The 14,540-nt window shown below is 38.7% G+C and overlaps 1 protein-coding gene across 1 annotated transcript in view; it reads left to right on the top strand.

Moving 5' to 3' along the window:
- LCK (LCK proto-oncogene, Src family tyrosine kinase) overlaps positions 1-14,540 on the top strand; it is a 63,080-nt gene that overhangs the window by 19,469 nt on the left and 29,071 nt on the right. The window contains exons 3-5 of the mRNA XM_068268875.1: positions 8,613-8,685; positions 10,701-10,791; positions 14,191-14,289. Of these exons, the coding sequence (XP_068124976.1) occupies positions 8,613-8,685; positions 10,701-10,791; positions 14,191-14,289 (263 nt within the window). The remainder of the gene's footprint in view (positions 1-8,612; positions 8,686-10,700; positions 10,792-14,190; positions 14,290-14,540) is intronic.

The following is a 14,540-nucleotide window of genomic DNA, read 5'->3' as shown; positions in this document are numbered from 1 at the left end:
CTCCTCTGTAACACAACCCAGCCTGCAACCCTGTATTAATCTGAGACACAGCTATGCGCTTTGAGTCCTATGGGAGAAAAGCGCTTTACAAATGTTATTGTATTGTATTGTATTGTATTGTATTTGGACTGCCAGATATTAAATGCCAACTGTTGCAAATAATTAGGCTCATCCGAGATAGAATGGAGTGCTCTGTTGTACTTGACACTAAATTATATCTCCTGAATATTGGACCCTCAGGTACATGGAGCAAATACAGTAAACATTTTCTTTTGCACTCCCTCCATATTGCACATAAGTTACTAACTAAGCACTGGATGCAGCCAATTGTGCCTACCCTGCCAGATCCAAGCAGTTGATAGCATCCTACCATTTCACAAGGAAATTTTCAGCTTCAGGGGCACCACAAACAAGTATACAAGGATAAGGGGTGTGTGGTTGCAATCCCCCATAATTAATCAAAGTATGAACCCTACCCTTAGGGCTCTTTTTCTGTCTTTACTGTATGCCTTTGCACCTCCCTAGGGTGAAGATGATGGCCTGGCAGTGCCTTGGGCCTTATTTTCCTCATTAGTTTTACATTTTGTTATCTTATTTTATATTTGCTGGTTTGTTGTGCTAGCATGCCACTTTTTGATGTGGTTTCTTGTGCGGTACCACTTATTGCGTGGGCCTTTTTTTCTATTTTTTAATTGTGGTCACTCCATTAGGTACTACAGCTGTTTGTTGCCTAGCCTATTTACATGTCTCTATTTCAAGCCATTTGTTGGTGGATGTATTGGCTACTACTGTTTTTTACCTTTTTTTCTTTAACATGAATAAAGCTGACATGCTAAATAAAAAATAATATATATACATTTCATGTTCTTGTACCTGCAACTATTATACCATGCACAGACATGTATTGTTTGTTTTTGTATTGAATATAAAGTATTTGTATCCTGATGCTGTCTATCAATGGCAGCCAATGGGGTTGGCTCTCCGTGATCACGCGGTCAGGAGCCAATGAACGCATCTCCTGACCTGCTCACAGAGCTCTGCTGTTTTATAGATGGCAGAGCGAGCGAATTGCAGCGTGGAAAGAGCAGTGAGATCGGTGTAGCGGCGGGGATGTGGAATATCGAAAGCAGTAGTCTACGTCCAGTCAGAGCCACAGCACCACCCGCTGGACATAGATTTGTACTGCTTCAGTCCGGAAGCAGTTAATTAATAAGTTATTTTAGTTGTGTTCTGTGTTAAATGGTGTATTACATAAAATACAGTGTTCTGGTTTTCTACAGTGTTCCACAGCTGTTCACTGTAGTGATTTCTGGATTGTATGCAGTTTTTATTTATAAAATGTATAAACAACTTTTACTAGTTGTTAGTATCCCTCTTAGACAAACAAATCACTGTTCTCCATGACATAATCTGAGCATCATGAATGGAGGAGTTGAAAACTATTGTATTGAGTAGGATTTGTTTGGTTCCTGCACCTTTTTTATGTCAAAAAAAGTCACAGACATAATGTAAAGTAAAACATAGATGTACGGGCTTACAGTAGTAAAAAGTACACTTGACCTGCTTCAGTTGTTAAATAAACAAACCATAAAACATCAAACACTGGTTCTAATAACTATAGGAATGTTACCATAATAACTCAGGGGTGATCCGGACACCAACAAAATTGTTGCTTTAAACAGTTAAACAGAAAATACCCATCATCAAAAAAGGAAATTATTACTTGGTCCGAGGAGACTCGATTCAGGTATTCCAGGTTTTATTAAAGCGGAATATAACCCTGCATTTCAACTTTGCTCTAAAACATTATTTACAGCATATTGTATGCAAAAAGCATTTTTTTTTTACTAGACCAGCATTGGAAGGGTTAAACACAGAGGTTTAAAGTTCCGTGGAGAGATATGCAGAAGTTCAGATTGTTACATTCTATTTAGTTATATGTATCTATTGAGAAATGTTACACACTCTTTGGCTGTCCTCCAACTCCTTCTCAGTCAGAGAGATGAGTCACATTCAACACTTAGATACATTTATGTAAACAAAATGTATCTATGTCAGCATCGGATGCGTCTGCAGAAATCTCCAGGAACTTTAAAGCACTGTGTAACCCTTCCAATGCTGGTCTAGTGAAAAAAAAATGCTGGTTGCATATAATATACTGTAAATAATGTTTTAGAGCAAAGTTGAAATGCAGGGTTATATTCCGCTTTAAGCTTAGATAGAGTGCCTCTTCTTTCGTATGCCGCTTTCCTGAAGGGAAGTACTAGACTGACAAACCTGATCCACTCGGTACGTTAGGACCGTACCGAGTATCCATGATTTGGTTAGAAGTTTGCGGGCTCAATATAATACCTTTATAGTAAACTGTATCATACGTTTTCTGCTAAGGGAATCAGGGAAAATGTAGAGGAAGCATGCCTTAGGGTCACAGGGCACAAGGCATCCCATATAATCATTAAGAAAGTTGACAATTTGCATCCAATATGTATTGACCATTGTAAAGGACCACATCATGTGGGAAAAAAAAGTGCCTATGGAGCATTTAGGACAGTTGGGTAGTGTACTGGATTTGAACTTAGCTAATCTAACTGGGGGCAAGGAATGCTCTGTGCAGTACATACAGGAACAGGAGTCGATCAGGTATTTGAGGGGAAACTTGAATTATCCTATCAAATGTTTTGTCACATTACTGTGGAGATAGCTGTGCTGTAAGGTAGTAAGCATGACAATTAGGCCAGAGTATCCCACCCATATCCTTGAGGCTTTGTAAAACAGCCAAATAAAGCATGTGCCTCTGGTTATACCATTCCTCCACCTTATTCATTCTTATATAGCTGTAGTCTCAATTTTTTCATGCATGCTGATTTGGGATACAGTATACCGGTAGCATTAACATATGATTTAATGTACAGTAAAACTTTGGATTGAGAGTAACTTTGTTTGAGAGCGCTTTGAAATAGAAGCAAACATTTTTTTTAAATTCTGACTTGATATACAAGCAACATCTTTATATACAAGCAAAAAAAAAAGTTTACACGCATTACATCATCATGACTGAGCCAACATTTCTTCTCCCTTTGACACTGCAGGATAGTACTTAATCTGAGTGCAGGGACTGCACAATGTCACGATTCTGTGAAATCCTCAAAATTGGACAAAAGCAACTGAATTGGTTCCTTGTTCAAGCCACACAAAAGAAAGGCTGAGGAGATGAAATTGAGCTAACACTCACAAACCAAGGTTCCACTGTATTTGACAAATTTACTGTGGTTTTTTATTTACTGTAAGGAAAATTTTGAGGTGACAGTTAAGCAAAGTAGGACCAGCTATGTTAAAAAATCCTGTCAAAGGCTAAGTTCACAGTGGGAGCTACATTATGTTACTTGTAGAAACAGGAATGCAATAGAGGGAAAAAGTCACTTTGCACGTTATGCGCATGTTGCGTTGCATACAGTAAAGCATACAATCAATGAAAAGTATGCTTCAGTATCACTGTTAACGCATGTGTTGTCCTGTAACGCACTGCATGCTCCAATTTGGGATACCGAGGTCCATTGGATCACATCACTCTGGATACAATCTGAACATTGCATAGACTTGGAGTTGCAATTATGTCATGCATGTATACACTTTACTAAAGCCAACTGAAAACATTGCTGGCAAACCCAAAGTGCCAGATCTGCAGCCACTAGTGCATGCTCTATAGGTAGTAACAGTGTTGGGGAGTCTTGCCCAAGCTCTCCTTACTGAATAGGTGCTGGCTTACTGAACAAGAAGAAGATCCCTGGTCCCCTGTGTGAGAGGCAGAGCCCTTAACTAGTACACTATCCAGCCACTGCATTACATTGCAAACAATGTAAGAGAACGGCAAAGGCAATTGGAAATCTTATCAATTAGCTTCTGAGAGACGTAGAAGCCTTGGTATTAATCCTTTCAGTAACTTGGAAACCATTTATATATCTTTTTGGTTTTATGCTGTGTTTAATGCTTTAGGCCATAGATGAGATTTGAGTTCCATATGTTCATGTCGGCCACTTTATGCATCCAATTTTTTTTATAATTTTCCTTTATAGCCCAACTTCAGTCAAAACTTTTTTCTACTGTATAATCTTTCAGAGTAGAATGGTAATAACCTCTGTGGTTTGTTACTGCTGTCTTTATGCTTACTGAAGGGGAATCTACTTACATCCTGTTCCTGTTGCACCCTGTGGTGTTTGCATTTTATCTTTTGCTGAGGGTTGGAATGAGCTTGGTCTTTAGATCGGGGTGGAGAATATGCTTTTCTGGTGGGAATTAAGCAAGTCTGCTGTAGATGTATTCTGATTATTGTAAGTGTAACAGTACTGCTGAAAAGAAATGCTTAGCTTTCAGGAAATGTTTGGAGGAAATCAAACTGAATATTTTGTGGTGAGGCGAGCGATACATATAGGCGTATTTATTTGGAGCTCTGCCTTCGCTGCATGCTTTTAGTAAGAGTGTGAACGAGAATGTACTAAAGCCACAAGATTAACATGACAGCCAGGCTTCAGCATTTTTTAAAGGGAATAAAAATTGCAGTGTTCATGTTTCTTTCACTTCCAGTGTCCTTTAAAGTGGAGCTGTCAGCCATACTATCTCAGAAAAAAACCATTAACACATATATACATTAACACATATATAAGTAGATAAATACTTGCTCTACTTACATAACTTATGTATTGCACTGTCCACGTTTTGATTTTAATTATTTTTCTATAGTAAAAAAAAGAGAAAATCCTTCTTAGGATTTTCCATTTTGTCTGTGTCTATCTTGAAGCCAATCCTGACATCATTTCCTCCTTTACTCTGTCTGTGTATAATTGCCCGACCCCCTCCCAGCCTTCAGACACTTCTACCCAGCTCTGCAGAACAAAGTGCATTGAGAAATATTGGCCAATCAGAGAAGAACAAAGTGGTGGGAGGGGAAAACAGGAAGGAAAAAGGCTTCAGCCAATCAGGCTGCATTAGTTAAGTATGTGGCTGAAAGTAAAGAAGAAAAAAGAAAACCCAGCATGCCCTGCAACTTCCTTTGTACGGCAGATGTACCATATGAGTCAGGGAAACTGGAAAATGATGTTTTATGGAGAAGATTTTTTTTTTACTTTTGGATTGCCTAGTTAGCACCCTTATTACTTGTTCACCAGATTAAAAAAAAATCATTTTATGCCCGACAGTTACTCTAGTCAATAGGAATCGATAAAAAAAAAAAACAGCTAGGTATTTACCTAAGGAGAGGGAAGGCTCTGTGTCCTATAGAGCCTTCTCTGGCTGATTTTTTTTTAATCGATTCTCAATGACTTTAACAGGGCAAAGAATTAAATGCAATGTGCAATGTTACCCATGGCAACCAATCAAGATTCTTCAGTTTATTTATCTATATGTCTGGAGGCAGCCTTTATAAAGGGTCTCAAGAACTCTTTTGAAAACAAACGCTATCAGTGAGTTCCTGTCAACAGTACAGAAAATAACCCTGAAAAAATATTTAAAATACCTTGTCGGTTACTGTAAAGGTATTGGTGCAGCAGCTTTGCCTACTATTGAGCCACTGCACATAGCCAGGATTTACTTTAGTGACACCAGCCATATACCATCTATGACTTACATAAATGTGTGTACACCAAGTTTTAGCCTATGTACTGTTATAGTGCATTAGTAAATCACCTTCCCTGTGTAAACATCCTTCATGAAGGACAGCTAGTGATATGGCTATGGTACTGCGGAAGGTGTCAATTCTATATACAGTTAGGTTTCTGCTTAATTGATAATGACATAACGACAGACTTGCCCACACCTGCCCATGAAATAGCCTTTGAGCCAATTGTTCAACTACTTTTGAAATAAAGGAATTGTGTTAAAAAAGCCTTTAGCTGCCTCACATTTTATGCAATTTGAAACAACTCAAATGCAGGTGAAGTGCAGATTGCAGCTTTAACCTTCTTGGTGGTAATGACGAGCTCAGCTCGTCCATCAGCGCCGGAGGGTGCCGCTCAGGCCCTGGTGGGCCGATTTTCATAATTTTTTTTTAAAAACACGCAGCTAGCACCTTGCTAGCTGCATGTCTAACCTGATCGCCGCCGCCAATGCGCCGCTACCCGCCGCGTTAGAGGGGCCCCCCCTCCCGAGACCCCGTGCGCAGCCTGGCCAATCAGTGCCAGGCAGCGCTGAGGCGTGGATCGGGACTCCCGATGATGTCACAACGTCGATGACATCATCACGATCGTCGCCATGGCGATGGGGGAAGCCCTAAAGGAAATCCAGTTCAGAACGGGATTTCCTTATGGGAATACGTGCCGGCGGCGATCGGAAGGGTGGGAGGGATGCGGAAGGGAAGGGGGAATCATGTAGCTAGCGCTGGGCTAGCTACACGATAGAAAAAAATTCAAAAAATAGTGCTGCGCATCCACCCTGGCGCATTTAATAGAACGCTAGGGTGGTTAATTCAGTGGGTGAACAAAAACGATTGTATATAAATGCTTTTTATCAGTTAAGCAGATAAAAGGCCTGGAGTTGATTTGAGGTGTGGTGCTTGCATGTGGAAAATGTTTGCTGTGGACAGACAACATGCTTTCAAAGGAGCTCTCCATGCGGATGCTCTCCAGGTGAAAGAAGCCATCCTTAAGCTGCGAAAACAGAAAAAAAATGAGAAAAATTGCTACAATATTTACAATATATATATATATTATATTTACAATATATATATATTTTTATATCTATCTATCTATCTATCTATCTATCTATATATATATATATATATATATATATATATATATACAAAATCAACGGTACATCCTTAGAAAGAAAGCAAGCACTGGTGAACTCAGCAACGCTGGTGAACATGGCTGCTTCTGTCCTGTTTTTCATTAAAAATTCATTGTGGTAATGTAAAGAACCAAAATTAGAAAATAAGTTGTCTCTGTCCAAATTTTTATGGACCTACCTGTAAATGCACAATAAAAATAATAAATGTTACCATGTATGGAAAGACAAAAGACCTCTCCCCTTGGCCTCTTTAGTAGATTCAGCTAATCTTTCATCTATAGTGAAATTCGGATACTTACAGTTATCGCATTTCTTAAATTCAGTGGTGGACACTCACTTATCATGTAGAGAGATCACTGATGTGGAACATTTATGTTTTGTCTCTCCTCCTTTAGAACATAAGATCTCAGTGTTGTATGATACTTTACGCACACACACATGTGATAGTAAACCAAAGTTTATTGCAGAGTGGGAACATTCCTTACATATAACCCAGTCCGAAAAAGAATGGGCTAAGTGTCTCCTTTTCATTAACAAATGCTCCTTATCCATCAGGGCTCAGGAGAATTCATACAAGATTGTATACCAATGGTATAGAACCCCTGAGAGACTCCACAGGTTCAATAGTGATATCCCTGCCACTTGTTGGCGGTGTGGTAGTGAGGATGGAGACATGGTTCATAACTGGCATAGTTGTGTCCATATCCAACCCTTGTGGAGTAAAATGTGTAAGATTATTGAAGCTATCACTGAAATTAAAGTGTCAAACGACCCAGTTACTCTCCTATTATTAAAGATTCCATGTCCCATTAAATCATACAAGAAATCTCTGATTCGTCACATCCTCACTGCCGCAAGACGGACAATCCCTAAGTTTTGGAGAACCACCCACGCCCCTATGATTAGTGATTGGCTGGTAGAATTCAACTCACTTAAACATTTGGAGCAAATAATTCACTTAGCTGCAAACCATGAAGAAAGGTTTAAAGATATAAAGAGGTTAGATCCCTACTTGAATAATTTGCCTTAACCAATATCCCCTGAGGATACAGTATTTATCCCCGAAGACACCCCTATTTGTTCAACACAGTTTATGCCCTTTGACTAGCATAGGGACCAGGCGGGAGGTATTGGGAGGTGGGAGGGGAGAGTGGCATACTCACTCACCTCCTAGTTCTCCCCTTTTCTATACTCTGTCTCTTTTTTCTTTTCCTTACTTTTCTCTTACTACTTGTCTTTGTCTGCAGTTCATGTTAATAAAATGTAAAAAAAGACTGAAGGGACTGACATTTGAGCTGTATCTTTTATTATAGATCAGACTGAGAATGTTGTTTCATAGTTAATATCCAATAGATCAATGTTAGTTCCATTTCTTGCATGTTAGCAGTTGCCATACATGAATGGTGTTATACACTTTATATATGTCATCTTTACATACCAAGATACTGCTGTTATGTGTCCCATAGCTTTCTGTATTGCTAGTCTGATGATTGTAATCCGCTACTTTATTGTCCTTTCTTCAATAAAAAGAAAAATATTTAAAAAAAAATTAAATTTTTTTAAAACAGCAGTGACTGATTGCAAACCATAAACATTCATTATTGTCCTCACCCACCAGAGCTACTGTCAAATCTTGTTAGTGTGGGCTACAGTACTTTCCATATTGTGATTGATCTTTGTTCCAACTTAAAAAAATATATTGTTTGTTATAGTTAACCATTCAGGCAATATCTCCTCCTCATGTGTGACCAGTTAGACAGGCACCTCCATGTAAATATTTATATTTCAAGAAAAAATAAATAACTAATAGTGATTCATTTCTGTTCTCTCCTCAGATGATAACACGATATGATATGCAGGACCCACTGGTTTCATATATCCCACAAGCTCCACCAAGCTCTCCTCACGGTAGGAATGATATAAATATACAGTTAACCTTGATGGAGATTCATTTAAGAGTGGCAAAGCTCTTGTAGAGCTAAAAAAAAAAAAAAGTTTATTTATGTATTTATTTTTATGTATAGCAGTAAGGGCTGGTTGACAGTACAAGAACTGCTAGTGCTTTGAAAAGATCTTGCTAATGCAATGCTATGGAGGATTTTTATAAAATCACATCGCTCAAGTGAGAACACACACATAGCATTACATTATCAAGAGCTTTTCAAATCACAAGCACTTAGAAAAGCTCTTGTAGCGTGAACCAGTCGAAACAAATATCAACAATAAGCAAAACTGCTTATATAACATCAATAAAAAAAAATAATAGCTATTCCAGTCAACCATGAAAGTAGTTAAAGAAAATCTAAATCTTTAAATAGTGTAACAATAACACCTCTTGTCAACATTCTGTAAAATATTTCTGTAAGTAGTGACAGTAAAGCAGGTACCTTTACATAATCTGTCTTCAACAAATTATATCAATGAAGCTGCACAGAAGAAAATGTTACATATCCACTTCACTACCATCAGTACACTCACCTTCCAAACCAGGCCTTTGTTTTCCTTTTGGTGGTGTGACAGTTTCTTTGATCATAGTTCTTAAACATTTTGCTATAATTTTTTAAGGAACGTCTGTACAAAAATATAAGTCCCAAACATTAAATAAATACATAAAACCAGGACATTTTTGTAGAAAATTCAAGAAATGTAAAAATGTAACAGCTACATTTGTTGTTGTTATTATTATTATTACTAATAATAATAAAAAAAAATACAGATTAGTAGACTCTCGTTAAAATAAATTCTGATATAGTTAAACCTGTATTATAGTAAATTCAATCCCCAGGTCCCTACCATGCACCTGTATAAATATACAATGTATGACCAATTTTGACATAGTAAACTTCTAATATAGTAAACTACTTGGCCAGGTCATTTGAAGTTTACTATAAAGGGATTCTAATGTAGTAATAATAATAATAATAATAATGATGATGATGATGATGCTGCTATCTCTTTACTGGATTGTTTTTAATGTATTATTAAATATTATTAATGTAATATTTATTATTAATAGTTGTTTTTAATTTTCTTAATACATTTGTATTTTTTATTATTGTGCTTTTTTTTCTAAACAAAGGGCTAATCACTTTTCCTTTTCTGACGATAGTAAGAAGACAGAAAGAATAAATGACATATAGTTATATATCCCTACCATAGTGTAACTTACCAGTATGTACGTTGGGATGGGGAGGAAATTGGTGTACGCGAAGGAGGGGTAGAAGCATTAAGGGTCTAAATTATGCACAGCTAAAATCAAGGCAGCATGAAGTATGATGAGCTATGTTGTTGGAAGATCCAAATGATTTTGCTGTGCATTTTTTGGGTCAAATGTTACTGTAAAAAAATTTTTTTTGGGGGGGGGGGCAGGATACAGTTATGCAAACTCTATGCAGACAGGGCCAGTGCTACCACATAGGGGCAAATGGGGCAATTGCCCCAGAGCCCCAGCATCCATAGGGGCCCCCAAGTGTCCCCATAACCCCACTGAATGATGCCTTGCCCCACACTCCCTCCTCCCCACAGCATTATGGTGGCAGCACACACCCACCTTGTCCGAGTTCAGGGGTCCCCTCAGGGTACTTTTGCCCCAGGGCCCCATTGTAGCTACAACCGGCCCTGTATGCAGATAGTTGTAAAATTCATGTCAGAACTTTAGCTACAAAGCTGGAAGGCCACTTAGCCAAAATATATATTGTCTTCTATGCGAGAAGACAACAAACATACACAACATTCACATTGCAGCTTAAGATGGTTGTTAATATTTATTGTATTTGATTTTGCCTAATTTTCTGAACTGGACCTTGCTACGCAATATTCAACAAATATTTGTAATGTCACCCTCTTTTGCAGATATGCATAGACTAACATTTCACATCATAATATTTACCTCTATTGTAATTATGGAAATGTGTATTCCACAGATCACCAGGTGGTAGCCTTATATAGCTATGAGCCTGTCCATGATGGAGACCTTGGCTTTGAGGCGGGAGAGAACCTGAAGATTCTGGAATCGTAAGCATGCCTGAAAATAAGTGAAAACAATAAAACTTACTAATTCTTTGTTCCTCTCTCCTAGAGAGATTTACCTCCCTTCAGCGTGCCATTCCATTCCCATTGTATGTGCAGCCGCTATGCAATCTTCCTACCCCCTGGTTTTGTTTTATATTTTTTTTTTGTCATTTTAGAAGTAATACTGTTTTGCATTTTATTGTGGACCTTTATATGCCATTGTGGACAAAGAACTGGATACAATAATTAAAAATATGGGGTTCCTTTTAACCAAACCACAGTTGTTTAGAAAGTTAGTATTGTTTCTTTTCATAAGACAGTGAATACAGATTAGTGCAGCAACCAGAGGAGGTACCATATATTACCTGGTCCAGCACTGGGTCTATTCTTTGGTGCAGCCAGCCCCACTAACTCTTCCCTATCCTGCTCCTGGCCAGAACCTCCTGCATGCTGGGTGACAACATGAGACAAAGAGGACCAGGACAGAAAGCAGTGCAAGCACCAGCACTGACATAGGTTATGTACCCCCTCTAATGTGCGCCTCTGCATGAGAAAGGGTTTGAGCAGCCTGTAGCTACCAGGGCAGTGCGGGGACATAGGAGGGGGTGCCCCTAGATCACGAAAGGAGGGAACCAGACCCTTCCATACAGGGCACAGGTCCTTCCAGCAGCCATGCAGGCTGCTCCCCCGGTAGTTACTCCATTAGAAAAGTTATAGTTGTACTATAAACCAGCAGCTTAGTATGCATGCCTAACTTATAACTGCATGAAGAAAGGCTTTGTATGGCTCTGCCTAGTTCCAGAAGTGATGGATTATGGATGTTATATGGGACACGTGAAAGTAATAACCTGCAAATATAATATTCAAGATGACAATACTGTACTTTGCAGCAGGGACATTTCTAGAGTCTATCTGCTGGGTCATACTCCCTGGTCTGTAGCCAGGTGTCCTGGATGTCCAAATGCCATTGTGAACTGCCAGAGTGTTTTATTTACATCACAAACTTCCTCAACAAGAAACACATTTGCTTTTTGGCAGTTCAAGTGATGAGGCATGCAAAAGTAGTATAGGATGCACAGGTTGGGGAAAACGAGAAGGGGAGAAGCATTAAGGTCTGCATCATGGATGGTTGATAGGAGTAAGATAGCTACTGGTGGCTCTTTGTGTATATATATATATATATATAGCCAATAGAGCTACAGTATAATAATTACACCATAGCTTGATGCAGGGGCGTAAAAATTATTTTAAAATCATCCTGTGTGGGACCAGCATAAGGAGCATCTGAAGTCTTGTTTGAACGATCTAGATAATTTTGCATTGCTTAACTTTTTCTCACGTAAACTTTACTGTGCCAGTTGCTTAGTAAGGTTAAGTGGGAAAAGTTATTTTTGTTATTTTATAACAATTTTTTTAAATTATATTTTTGTTATTATGTTTATATTTTTAGTATGATAATAAAAATTATTGTTGTTGTTGTTATTATTATTATTTTGTGCTTATTATGATTAGTTTATTCTGTTTATGTTTTTTTATTATGTTATATTTAGTGTGGTTTTGTTTTATATATTTTTTTTGTTATTTTATAAGTAATACTGTTTTGCATTTTATTGTGGACCTTTATATGCCATTGTGGACAAAGGACTGGATACAATAATTAAAAATATGGGGTTCCTTTTAACCAAACCACAGTTGTTTAGAAAGTTAGTATTGTTTCTTTTCATAAGACGTATGAATACAGTACAACTCAGCCATTTGCAGTGATGCTGACATTTGATAAAGTGAGGCATGTTGCTGACTACAGCTAATGTGGTACATTAAAACAGTGACAACAACATGCAGACTTGGCTAATATAATTTTGAGTGACATCCATTATTTTGCTTACCCCAAAGTTGTTTTGTGACCACGCTCATTGTTTGCTGAGTGCTTTTTGTTCGCCATACATTCTATCTGATTCTGACCCAACATCAAAGATGCTGCAACAGTTTCTTTATAAACCAATCAAGGGGCTTGATTCACCAAGACAAATAGCACACCTTATCAAAGTTAACACGCCTTATCAGAGTAGCATAAGAACTTATGCCTGCTAATTGGCAATGACAAGAGCTCCACTCGTCCTGCCCTGAGCCCCTGCGGGTTCGTAGCGCTCACTATGCTACTCTGATAAGGCGTGTTTACTTTGATGAGGTGTGCTAACTTTGATAAGGCATGCTATTTGTCTTAGTGAGTCAAGCCCAAGGTGTTTACCTGCTAATTATGTATCCATACCAGTGGCGTAGCTAAGGAGCTGTGGGCCCCGATGCAAGTTTTACTTTGGGGCCCCCCAAGCACTCTACACCCCCCAAGCACTCTATACATAACAATTGATATGGCGCACCAAAACCTGCCAATGGCAACCACAGTGTCAGAGGTGCAAGAAGGGGATGGAGAACAGTTTCTTAATGATTACCACTATTCAAACAATCTATAGAAGTGATTATTATGAGCACAGGACCAATAGAGAGCTAATACTGTGGTTGAGGGAGGGCCCCTCTGGCCCAAGGGCCCCGATACGGTCCACTGTCTATTACCACTACCACTATTCAAACAATCTATAGAAGTGATTATTATGAGCACAGGACCAATAGAGAGCTAATACTGTGGTTGAGGGAGGGCCCCTCTGGCCCAAGGGCCCCGATGCGGTCCAACCTCTGCACCCCCTATTGCTACGCCCCTGATCCATACCTCACAACTTTCTGGAACAAGAAACAAGACTTCTCACGTGCCTCACCCCTCCTCTGGAATGCCCTTCCACAACACATTCGCCACTCTCCCACCTTTGAAATGTTTAAACGCTCCCTCAAAACCCACCTTTTCCGACAAGCATATTCTCTAGCTTAGGCCATGCACCCACTAAATAACCTAATTGCGCACTGCCTGTACATATTCTGTATACATCCCCACCTCTTGTTTCCACCCCATTCCTTTAGATTGTAAGCTCGCAAGGGCAGGACTCTCATCCTTTTGTGTCATGGACTGTTATTAATTTAATTGCTTGCACACTGTTAGACATTTATACATTTTAGTCATCATGTTAAATCAAATTGTAATCAGCAGTGCTGTATTTTGTATCAGTGTTCATATTTGATGTATATCATTGTCTGTATCGTTATGTATCCCTTGTTTGTTTTCTTACATTGTACAGCGCCACGGAATATGTTGGCGCTTTATAAATAAATAATAATAATAGTAATAGCACAAAAATATTTGGCATCCTAATTTTCTATATGCACTACTACTGACAAAAAGCGCCAGAAACGACCATGGTATATCCCAATTAGTTATTAACAACATTTCTATACTAACAGTGTTAGTTACTTAATCTATGTACTGTTCTACTTTAATTTGCCATTTTCCTTTAGGAATGGGGAGTGGTGGAAAGCTCAGTCCCTGCGCACAGGACAGATGGGACTTATACCATTCAACTTTGTGGCTGCTGTAAATGGAATACAGACTGAGTCGTAAGTACATGGTTGGGAACAATAAACAAGAGAGTTTTTTGATGGAATTAAAGTGAGCCTGTCTAGAATTCTAGTGTTTGCTGCATCCAAGGTGGTAACAACTGCTTTTCTGTGCACCCATGGAGCCTGTATATGCTTCAAACACACATTAAGGGTCCTTTCAGACTGAAACTGTTGTGTTCCATTGCATAGGACAATATCAGCACAATTAAAATTAATGATATTTCTATGGTAGGTTTGGGTGCCCTGCG

Source organism: Hyperolius riggenbachi, chromosome 2 (genome assembly GCF_040937935.1).
Source record: "Hyperolius riggenbachi isolate aHypRig1 chromosome 2, aHypRig1.pri, whole genome shotgun sequence".
NCBI classification, from domain to species: Eukaryota; Metazoa; Chordata; class Amphibia; order Anura; family Hyperoliidae; genus Hyperolius; species Hyperolius riggenbachi.
Note: the sequence above shows the minus strand (reverse complement) of the source record. Positions and strands in the feature narration are given on the sequence as shown.